The following is a 12,016-nucleotide window of genomic DNA, read 5'->3' as shown; positions in this document are numbered from 1 at the left end:
TGTAATGGAATCTTTCACTTTCTCACTCTATAATGTGGTGTTATGGTCCAGTGACATTACTTCACCTTTAGTTCATGGGCAATTTTGTGGTGCATTACTGTGCAAAAATCACCGACCACCCAAATTCCAATCAAAACAATCATTAAGTATGTGTTATTCATTTTTCAATGGAAAAAATAGCAAATGTGTATTTAACAGATAATTAGACAGAAGCCTCCAGAACGAAGTATAACATCATATCGGTCAGTGTTTTATTTGTCCATTCTTTGCTTTTGTGCACCTGCTCCCGCTTTAACTCTTCCATCTTTCCAATCTCGAAACCAGCCAGTTACAGCTGTGTCCTCCCAACAAAAGGAGATATTTCTGAGGAGAGTAGTTAGAAGATAATCCTTTTGAATAAGGAAGGAGAAAGTCAGAAGAAAATAAGTGGGGAAAAACAGGAGTTTTCAAAACTGGAGTTCAGAAAATTATTTACAAATATAGAGAATATGATCCTAACAACCGTGCAAAGACCTGGCAGACCACCAAAACTGTCGCCATGAGATAAACAGCATCTCATCTTTGAGAGAGAGGAGAAAATCAAGCTGCTTCAGATCTGAAAAAATCCAAAGGTGTCCAAAGGTGTTCTGTCCATCCTTTAACTGTGAGAAGACAACTCAGCGCTATGAGTCTGAAAGGATGTGGAGCTGTGAAGAAGGCCTTACTGAGAAAGAAAAGAAAATTTGCTCAAGAACACAGGAACTGGATATCTGAGATGTGGAGTAAGGTTTTATGGACTATGGTTCTAATGTATGCTGCCAAAGCAATGAAACATTCTTAGTTGTGATGTGGTTTTCTACAAACAACATTTGGTTAAAGCCATCATGAATGCTGATAACTGCAAACAAATTTTAATGGCATACAGTACCCTCTGGAGAACGTGTTCAGGAAGAAGTCCATTCTATTGCAAGATAATGACCCCAAGCACACTGCTGAGAGAAGAAGTTGCTGGTGTTCTCAGAACAATTTCCCAGACCTCAGCATCACTGAATGTGTTTGGAATTATTTGGATTGTGGGAAGCAGAAAATACAACCAACTCCTAAGAGTGGAAGTGTGGAAGAATTTCCATGCAAATTTCTTTAAAAACCTGAAACTACATCTCCTGAAAAGAGTGAAGGCTGCAATAAAGGTAAAGAGTGGACACACTAAATACTGAACAATTTGGTATTGTATTGGTAGTTGAGGCTTCAGCGTAAATTTCTGTTAAATATGTTTTCTGTTTTTAGTAATACTGAAAAATGAATAATTTGTACATAATGGTCATTTTCACAAAATTTGTCAGATGAAAGAATAATCTCTGGCTACAGAGCACAGTACTGTATACATTTGGTAAATTTATAAACACAAATTTAGTCAGAGATGATTTTTTTTCTAATATCTTGTTGATATCTGTTATATTTTAATGCCAAGTTATTTTAAGAAGCCTTTGCTTTACTATAACCAAGGTTGACTTGGTCTCATTGAGCAGTTTGATGCCAGAGAGATGCACTGATGCACTAAGAAAACAAAGCGATCTGTTCTACAAGAGCGATTCTATTTCTGTTCTTTTTTTACAGATAATATGTCATACTTTTAGCTGAAGGACGTCAGAGACACTGCAGTACATACTCTCTGGTTGCCATTAATCCTTATTCTTGACTGTGCCACAGCAAAGTTGTGAAGCTTTCACACCGTGCACTTAAGATTTGTGAGGCGCTCACTTTTGTGCCCGTATATATTTTTGCTAACTTCAATTTTAATACTCTCCCTAATCAATAAACTGTTTTATTCATTGTTAATTCTGTGTGGTTTTTTATTTTATTCTGTTAAACATTGGAAGAAAGTGAAGTAAATGTCACTTGGAGTCAGTGACAGGTCAGACACAGTCATGTTATATGCTGCTTAAAAGTTTGTGCTTGAAATTCTATCCCAAAAACAGGATAGTAATGTAATGCATGCTAATGTGCTTTACAGCACAGACAGTGTGCATGCCTGCATTTAGCGGGGTCTTGTTTGTAGTCTTTTTTGTTGAAATACATGCAAATACATCACAAAGGTTTAGGCTTCAGTCTAAACAGGCAGATCCTGCAATAGAGAAGAGAACATGGTGAATAAGGACTGTGGGGAATTGATTTGATATGAATACTACCAAAGCAGAAAAGGCCTGTTCTTACAAAAAAGTCAGTGCCAGTATCTTTGAACCTTTGCACACTTTGTATTTACTGTTGAACTGTAAACCCCAGCGCACACTGACCAGCGGTCTATGACAGGGGTCGGCAACCCAAATGTTAAGAAGAGCCATTTTGTCCTTTCAGCAAAAATCAAACAACCTTAGTTGGCCTAATATTTTATGTCCAATGTACCATCTCAGCTGTAAATATGTCTCAGTATGTGCTGATGTACTAGTATAGGCTAAAAACTATAATATAAACGAAAATGCAGACTTACTTTGCTCTGCTTTAAGCTTTAGCACAAATCTAGCCGTTTTTCTCGCATCTCCAGCAGGAAACTTTCCCAAAAGTAGAATAGCTTCTGTAAAATGTCTCTCAACGTTTGATTTTTTATGAGGCTGAAATCAGCTTCTCATTCTGCAGCTTCTCATCACCTGCTGCACCATTTAATGTAGAACGGGAAAATTCGAACAAGGAGCTGGTGAATGTGAAGCTGACTTCAACTTTGTGACTTTTTAGGGTTTGACAGTTTCTCGCTGCAGATTAAATTTATCAGGAAACCAACTGGAGTGATCATAAATGCAAAGTCCATTCGTCTCCAAATTATTGATGTTGTTATGTCTTAAATCTTTCTCTTTGCCGTTCGTTAGCTACTAGCTAGAGATTGTTGTCTGCGTTGCTATGGTGACCAGCAGTCTGCATGCCGATCTTCAGGTTAAAGGGTGAATTAGCAGTTATAAACTAACTCCAGCGTTTAAGACCATTTTTTGTTAAAACTGAGTTAGAACGATCAGCAAAGCAGGATTATTATATTTTTACCTAAAAATCTAAAATTACCTAAAATAACCAACAACATTCTAAGCTTTACACTGTTCTAAAATAACTACTGACAAGCCAAATGAACCAGTGTGAATTGAGGAGAACAGTTAATTAATGACATTAAGTCATTTGTAAAATCTACACAATTATATAACAGCTACTCATTTTGTTGCCTACTCCTACCAAGGCCACCTGAATGAACCTTGCTGGTTTGCATGGGATGTTTTTGAGACGTTTTCAGACTTGATGTCAATAAAAATATGCAAGACTGCTATCTTGCATATCTAGCATATAGTTGTATTGTCACTGTCGCAAAAAAAGTGTCTCCATTTTTGTGTTTTTTCATTTTTTGACATAATTTGAGCACAGCAGCTGCCCTTTACATTGTGTGAACATTTCATGATGAACAGACCAATAGAAATGCTTCAAAGTTGCTCAAAATAAAACATCTTTACAAAAACTTACATTAAAAGTTAAGAACATTTCAAACTACAGTTCCTACCAACCAGACCAAACATCATCACTGAGACCTGACCGAAAAGTGATGTTAAAGTTCTTTTGTAAATACAGTGCTATGAAAAGTGAAAGACCACCCTTCGTTTATTTAATGTCCACTCATTAGTTATACGTCATTCTTTTTTGGTGTAAGGAGAAAAACATGTATTTATGTCTATTTAGCATAAATCTTCTTGAAGATCGTGAACAGTTGTTAGGAGTCCCATTTTCTCTGTATCTTTTAATGATTTTTGAACATTTGTGTTTCTCTTATCTCTTACCTCCTAAGAAATGTCTCCTGAAAAATGCATAACTTGTACTTAATGGCTTTTGACTGTAAATGAATTTGCACAGTGCTGTATATGTATAGGTATGTGTGTGTTTAGGGGTAAATATAGTTATGTTTATTATTTACCTGCAAGCACATTATTACTGTTTCAGTATATTTTGCACTGCTGCACCTGGTGTATGTGTGTATGAGCGTGTGTGTGTGTATAAGCGTGTGTGTGTGTGTGTGTGTGTGTATTGTATTTGTTTGTTGTACAGTAATGATATGATGGTGTGATGTAAATAGCCGGTGGTGGTGCAGTAGTCGTGTTTTGCTGTGCCCTGTTTGTGGCTGTGTCAAGCGAGTGAGCAAGCGAGGGAGTGTCTCTGCAGCTGTCCCATCTCTCTCTCCAGCTCTGTGGTTTTGTCCTCTCTCGAGTGTCCGACAGGCTGTAATTACATCTCCACCCAACAGATGGGAACGCTCGTTCCTACAGAGCTCTGAAAAAAAAGGAAAAAGTCAGCAAGGCCTTCATTCACTGCCTGAAACCTGCACTCTCATTCATCAGATAAAAACACAAACATCAACCGAAGAAGATTCAATCATTAACCCCCTTAAACTTCGTCAAATACAGAAGTCTAGGGATTAAATTAAACTCTCAGTTAAGAAAAGTTTAACAGAGTAAAAAAAAGTCATTTTGCTATGCTGCACTCTTAAAAAAAGATGGTTCTTCAGTGGTTCTTTAGGAAAGAAAATGGTTCTTTGTAGAACCATGAACACTCAGAGATCCTTTTGCATGATTAAAATGTTTAAAAAAGGGTTCTGTATGGCACCCAAAAGGATTCTCGTTTTGTTACGATGTCAAGCTTGTAACAGTAGAAGAACTTTTTTAGTGCTGTATAGAACCCATTTCAAAAAGATTCTATATGGAACTATCTGCAGCATATTCTCCCTCAATCTGAAGAACGCTTTAATCATGCAGAGGGTTCTTTGAGTGTTCATGGTTCTCTATAGGACTATTTTTTTTTACTACACAACCCTAGAGTACCCACCTTTTATAGACCCTTAAGGTTCAAGGCAAACATGTCAAACTGGGTTCCTTCCAGGACACACCTCTGCAGATATTATTGTTTTCCCTCTTCTAACAGAGTCGGACATGTGGTTTAAGGGGCTATGTACAGTACTGTGCAAAAGATGACCCCTCCCTTATTTATTTAATTTTCAGTCAAAATGTTTATTAAATATGCATTTTTCATTTTCCATTTCCCTGAGGAGGTCACAGTTTCCACCTACATAAGCAAAGGCAACATAATGAGTAATGAGAAAATGGAGCTCTTAACAACCGTGTACAACCTGGTAGATCGCTAATCTCCCCAACAGAGTACTTAAAGCTCTTATTTTTGAGAGAGAGGAGAAAGTCGAGCTCCACTCCTGCTTCAGATCTGAAAAAATCCACAGGTGTTTCTGTCCATCCTTCCGCTGTGAGAAGACAACTCAGCACTATGAGCTGTATACTCCTAGCAAAAATGGTTCTTTATAGTAGCAATAGCAGAACCCTTTTAGTGCTATATAGAACTATTGCTATATAGAACTATTGTTGCTGTTGTCCGAACAAAACCTTGTGTCTCTCTGGTAACTTTACAGGAGAAGGGAAAAACATACTTTTAATGTAAGTCTATGGAACCAGAGTTTTTTCAAGTTATTTTGCACTGTTTTTCTTTTTGGTCCATTCTTGATGACATTTACGCACAATATAAAGGGCAACAGGCATTTTTGAATTATGTAAAAAAAAAAATTTAAAAACATCAAAAATGGAGATACGAGGTGTTCTGACAGCAGCGATATACAACAGGTTTTCTATCAGAAGAACCATTTAACCATGCCAAGAACCATCTGCACATTCAAATGATTCTTCAAGTGTTTACCTTTCCTAAAGAACCCTTGATGAACCATTTTTGAGTGTGCAGAGCTCAGACCTCAACATCACTAAATGTGTTTGGATTGTGAGAAAATGCAAATAATTTCTAAGACTGAACTTTGGAGGTGTGGAAACAATACAGTTTTGCACAGTTTGAAAACTCCAGTTACTTTCTGAATTGTGTTAAAATTGAATGTTGAACAGTCCAACAGAAATGCTCCAAAATTACCTGAAGATATTTTTACTTCCATTACAAGTTCGTAATGTTTTATCTTCACCTGTAAAGTTTTCATTTTGGAGATGTGAGGGTTTTGTTCCAGCAGTGATATGTTTTCTGTTTTGTTTCATGACTCTGAAAACTTGTACTAAATGTCCATTTTGCCTGGAAATGAACTAAATGAAGGGTCTCTGACTTTTGAACAGTACTGTTCGTCTTTGTTTACAGATTATTTACAGCAGTATTTACCACATTTATTTCTATCTTAGTATTTTCTTATTCATTGCTACACTGAAAGCTGCACTGCTGCTCCTGGCTGGTGTGTGTCTGTATTGTGTGTGTGTGTGTGTGTGTGTGTCCTGTGCCAAGTAACAGAGTGTGTTTTAGGCATGCTGCACTGGCCACCGCTGGCACTGTGAGGAGCTGAAGAGTTGCGTTAAAGCAGCGGACTTGCACTTACGCTCACCAGCAGCACCCAACCACACAGTAACTCGCTCCCTCTCTCTCTCTCTCGCCCCTCGCCCGCCTCTTTCCTTCTTTCCTTTCTTTCTCTCTCTCTTTGTCACAAAGTCGCTCTCACCCCTGCTTTGTACCTCTGTATCTAACCCTTCCACTCTGAGCAGCTGCTGCGTATCGGTGGTGTTAACTCTGCTTGTATTAACAGGAGTTTCCTGAACTACCCTGGAGGAAGTAGAGCTCTACCATTTCACCTGTTGTTACTGATTTAGACTGTGTATTTTTGGCTTTGGACTTTGTCTGGCATAAGCGGGTATCTTCTTATGGCTCTGCTGTCCATGACAGTTCACTGTATGTCTGATTGTCTCTCACACGTCTTCTCGGTGGCATAAAGGGTGTCCATTTTGTCAGAACTGTCTGTCTTACAGGCACCTCTGTCTCTCTCTCTCTCTCTCTCTCTCTTTCTCTCTCCCTCTCCAGGTCTGTATTACACATACAGCTTTCTTGCAGTTCTGTTCTGCCTCTTTTTAACACTGCTCTAAACAGTTTCCACTCAGCACTGCTGGAAAATCATTTTCTGCTTTTCAATTCGCTTCTGAAAAGTACAGTAACATCACAGCTGACTAGGGGTGTAAAAATACATCGATCTAAGTGTATCCATTCAAATGCATCAGTTTCGCCTTTTAATAATATTCAGTGAAGTATTAGTATTTTTTGAGCAAAATAAAATTCTCAGGCTATTTTCTTATAGAACATCTGAAAAAGAAAACTTAGTATGTTGTTTTTATTGCATGTATTTAACTGTGTCTCTATTGTCTAGTTTCAGCTAAAATTTCATGATTGTGACAAAATAAATTTCATAAAATTCAATAAAATATTAACTGTTTTCATATTGAAAAAAATCCTTAATATATTGTTTTTATTGCCTTTATTTTACTTTGCTTGGTTTATTATTGTTACTAAAATAAATTCTCAGACTTTCTTTAAATGTAATAATTAATCAGACTGTGGCAGTTCAGCAGCATAAATTTTGAAATTTTCTAATTGATTATTAAGCTTATAATATTCAATATTTGCCCCTTTTTTGGCCAAAATAAAATTTTCAAAAAGTATAAAATTTCCTGTTTATCACTTTTGAAATTTTACCATTTATTATAATGTCAGTTTGATATAATATTCAGTAAAGATCTTTTTTTCATTACTTTTTTTCATATTCTAGTTTTTGCATTGGCCAAAATAAAAGTAAAAAAAAAATTTAAACATAAAAGTGGATCTGAAGATGATCATTCAGCTGCATTAATTTGAAATATTATAATTTATTACAATGCCTGCATAATAATTTTCAATGAAACATTTTTTTGGCCGAAATCAAATTCTTGACTTGTGTCTTTATATTGGGTAACAATTTCTCCTGTTGCATCATCCCAAGATAGTTTAACTGAATCGAATTGAATCATGGTGAAATCTGACTCTTCGTGATGCACTGAACTGTTTCCTGAAGAGTCGTGATGTAGATTTAAACCCCTAACAGTGACCGCAGAGAGCTGATTGTGTTATGATGAGGCAGATCTCAACACATTAACACAAAGTCGGCAGTAACACTCAGAGCTGTGTGCGGTAGCGGGGGGACGGTAAACTCTCTCCTGGGTCCTGTCTGGTGGAGGGCTTCATTACAGCAGACTCTCAGCTGCTCTCTGACTCCCTCCTGTCTGCCTCTGGTTTCAGATATCTCCGAGATGGAGTCGTACCACTCCTACTCACCGCAGGAAGACCAGAGGTCGCGGCAGTCTGACCTCTCCTCACACTCCTCCAATGAGGTGCCGCGAGAGAACGTCAGGTATGCCTGTTGCACTGTGGGTAATCTGTCATACAGCCTGTATTATTTTCAAACCCAGGAACCTGCTCAGTCTGAAGCCTTTCATCACATTCATTTCATTCCTGAGCTAAAAGCGCGCTCCTCTCTCTCCAGTCTCACTCAGCAGCACTTCATAAACAGCCTGTAGCTCATGGCATTTTTAGCATCTGTGCTGTGTATTGATAAACGGACTAACAGAAAATCACATCTTTCAAGTGTTTTAAAGGAGAATTCCAACCATTTTTCAAAAGGTCTGGATAATTCAGTCACTGAGATGTAAACAAAGACATTCAGAGTGGTTTGATGAGAAATCGTTCGACACTGCCTCAAATTTCATTACAGTGGTGGTGATAGGAACCAGGAGTTGTAATGTCTGCAACACAAATATAGCCACTTTGTTTACTATCCAAAAGGACCAGAAAGTTTTAGACCAAAGCCTTATTACAAAACTATTTCAAGTATTTGTGCTTTTATTTTTTTGGCCAAAACAAAACGCTCAGGCTATTTTCATAATGAAGAATAAATAAAAAACTAAAAAAAGCTATTATTTTACTTTGCTTTTATTGTCTAGTTTTACTGTGGCCAAAGTAAAATTCCCATACACTTTGTCACTTTTAAAATATTAAAATTTATTCTAACACTTTTTTTATTGAAACATTCAGATGTGTGTTGCCTTATGTGTTGTTTTTATTGTTTATATTTTGTTTTGTTTTTATTGTCTTGCAAATGTTTCAATAGTTTTAAAGGGAATTCCAGACATGTTTAAAAATGCATAATTCAGTAATGGAGATGTAAACAAAGTCATCCGGAATGTTTTGAAGTGAAGTGGTTCATTGTACAGAAACTCAGATTTTCTTAGTGGTTTTGATAGAAACAGAACTATCATAAAACAGCGTCTCAGACATCAGGCACTGTATTCATAACCACTTCATGTAATACCTTTCTGCGATGTAGCTTTCAGAATCTTTAAACTCCTCGGACGTCTGGTTCCTATCACCACCCCTGTGAACTATTCTGACTCAATAAGTTTCTCTAGAACTGAGCATTTCACACCAAACCACACTGAATGACTTTCTCTACATCTTAACTACTTAAAATGCAGATATTTTGAAACTCTGTGGAATGCACCTTTAAGATGGTCTTAAAAGATGATAAGAATGTTTTTTCCTTTTATGAAGTTACCATTTTGGAAACACAAGGGTTTTCTTATGGCAGCAGTAAATAGCAGCTTCCCTTCCTCTGCACACTAACACAGGCCCACCATAAAAAAATGAGATATCTGAATGAGCTGAATAAATAATGGACACTCCACAGGCTGTTCAAAGGGGACATCACTTCTGGCAAACTCACTACCCCTATTTAGCTAATTTGTTATAAGGAGCACAAAAGGTGACGTCTTCTGCCACTGGCATGTCTTCAATAGCAGCCCTAAAAAACCTACTCCCAAAATGTCCTTGAAGCTTTGAAGTTCTCATATATCTTGAAAACTGATTTCTCTAAAGGAGTTTGATGCACTGTGCATTCCAAACATTCTTAACTTTTCAGTCTATATATGGAAACCAAGCTGCAAGTAGAGATGGCACGATACCACTTTTTCTTTTCCAGTACCGATAACTGATATGGAAACCTTGAGCACTGGCTGGTGCAGATATAATACAGTATTAAAAAAAAATATATATTAAACTTATCCTATATCCTACATTTTTCTTGTAATTTATTTTCCCCCCTTGAGGTCCAATTATAACGTTTGTGTGATTTTATGTACCAAAAATGGTCATCATTTTTTCTTACATGGCCATTTTTTAAGCTCTCTTTATCCCTTACCCTGCGTTCACACCGGCAGCAACTTTTTGCCTTTTGTAACCCAAATCATTGATCGCTCATTGCCTGTGGGCCTTTTTGAACTCCGCCTGACCGTTGGTTGCCATAGTTTTACTGACGGCAAGCACAAATTAGATGCGTTCCCTAAAATTACAAATCCTGGTGAGAAATTGCTTGTGTGCTTATTTTTATTTAATCCCCATGTATGTGCAGTGAGTTTGTATGGAAAACGGTATTTGGTCTTTGTGATTACTGTCTATTCGCAGCGAAAGCACTGCTGCCATTATTCCATCTCTAGTAGGAACAGTTATCTAGGAACCAAAAACAGAGCGTACTGTTTCACAGTGGCAGAGATAAAGCGCGTACTATGCTGCTGAGTGCTCAATTCCTATTGGTAATTGCCATGTCGCTTCGCTTCTTATTTGCGTAAAGTTAGACTCCGCTTAACTTTGTTGTGTCACTGACTCCGCCCACTCTGAGTCGCCAAAGTTCGCGCTGCCTACTGTTGCCGGAAATCATTGAAAATAAATGACCAATAAATAAATGAAATGAATTGCTGCCCGTGTTAACGCAGGGCTAGAATTAAGCAGTCTGTTGTTTTTACTGTGCCTTTAAGGTTGATATAAGAAAAGCAGTCTCCGTTCTGATTGGCTGCCCTGTATTGTGCTTTATTCAAAAAGCACTCAGCTGAAACACTACTTATAACTTCAGTATGAATTGGTGGAGCTAAACTGCCGTAGGCTGAATAGAAGGATATATATTAATGAGTTGATTCTCATGACATCATTGTCACAAATATGAACACATTTACATATGAGAGCCCATTCGCACTGAAGTGATAAGGCGTGTTGTTCCTGCAGACCGTCTGTAGTAGAATTATTGGTGTGGAAGATTAAAATTTTTTTTGTTCCAGGCTGTTGAAAGACAAATGGGTCATTGCAGACTTCCAAACAATCCAGACATCCAAAAGGAGTGGCTGAAGTTTATTTTTTCCCCACGTCTCTGAGGATTTCAGTCCGAACTTAATAGTTCCTTCCATATTTCAGCCTGGACTACTTACTGAACAAGACACAATACAGCGCAGCCCATCAGAACAGAGACCATTTACATATGTCAGTCTCAGAGGCACACTAACAAAAACAAGGATAAAGAGAGGGTAACATGGTCATGTGACAAGAAATTACAGCTGTTTTTAGCACATAAAGCCACACAGATGTTTTAAGTGGACTTTAGGGAAAGTTATGAAACACAGGCCCCTTAGATCTACCTCAGATCACTGCCTATGAATCATCTGTGGTTGTGCTGGAGATTAATTTCTCTGAATGTCTGGTGTTTATAATGGTTCCAGGGAGGACCCCCAGAGCAGACTGCCCAAGATCGCTGCCACTTCTTCCCCTTACAGGCTGATGGAAGAGCCGGCTGCAGTGCAGGAGGAGCGAGGAGAGCCGAGACCAGAGGAGCCTCCAGGTAGAACCTCTGCTTTGTAAACGAAGAGCCAGAACAATGCATAATGTGAACAATGGGCCTCATTCACCAATATCTTCCAGGATGTTCTTGAGAAAAGATAAGATCTGTGTCATCCGAATTGTCCGCGCCTTTGTGCTCTTGAGTGCGCTTAGATTCTGTTCTTAACCAAGAACAAATCCCAAATAAGAAAACATTGCTGAATGTCAGAATCTTCATGAAAACTGCAAGTAGGTTTTTAGTAGAAATTTCTTCTTAAAACCTAATTGCAGTTTTCATGAAGACAATTGTACATAATTCATTCATATCATCGGAAAACACATCCTTCAAGTTTTCACTGAGTTCTCTTTGAATGCTCCCTCACAATCATCAGATTCATCAGAGTGTCCAAAGCATGGTCGAGGTTACAAAAATGTTTCCGTGTTGAGTGCAATTACACATTTCCACCAGCGAGGCCTCCAAATCCCCAAAACTTACACAGTGTAACGTTAAGTTGTAGTTAATATTTGGATG

The 12,016-nt window shown here is 37.8% G+C and overlaps 1 protein-coding gene across 6 annotated transcripts in view; it reads left to right on the top strand.

Moving 5' to 3' along the window:
• The window catches only part of LOC118813840 (tight junction protein ZO-2), a 139,638-nt gene that overhangs the window by 103,714 nt on the left and 23,908 nt on the right, over window positions 1-12,016 (top strand). For all 6 annotated transcript variants that reach the window (XR_005007680.1, XM_036579409.1, XM_036579408.1 and 3 more), the window contains 2 exons: window positions 8,089-8,200; window positions 11,388-11,506. Coding sequence is in view for 5 of the 6 variants with exons in the window: in XM_036579409.1 (XP_036435302.1) it covers window positions 8,089-8,200; window positions 11,388-11,506 (231 nt within the window). In the remaining variant the exon portion in view is untranslated. The remainder of the gene's footprint in view (window positions 1-8,088; window positions 8,201-11,387; window positions 11,507-12,016) is intronic.

The sequence above is a fragment of the Colossoma macropomum genome, unplaced genomic scaffold (genome assembly GCF_904425465.1).
Source record: "Colossoma macropomum unplaced genomic scaffold, Colossoma_macropomum, whole genome shotgun sequence".
NCBI classification, from domain to species: Eukaryota; Metazoa; Chordata; class Actinopteri; order Characiformes; family Serrasalmidae; genus Colossoma; species Colossoma macropomum.
Note: the sequence above shows the minus strand (reverse complement) of the source record. Positions and strands in the feature narration are given on the sequence as shown.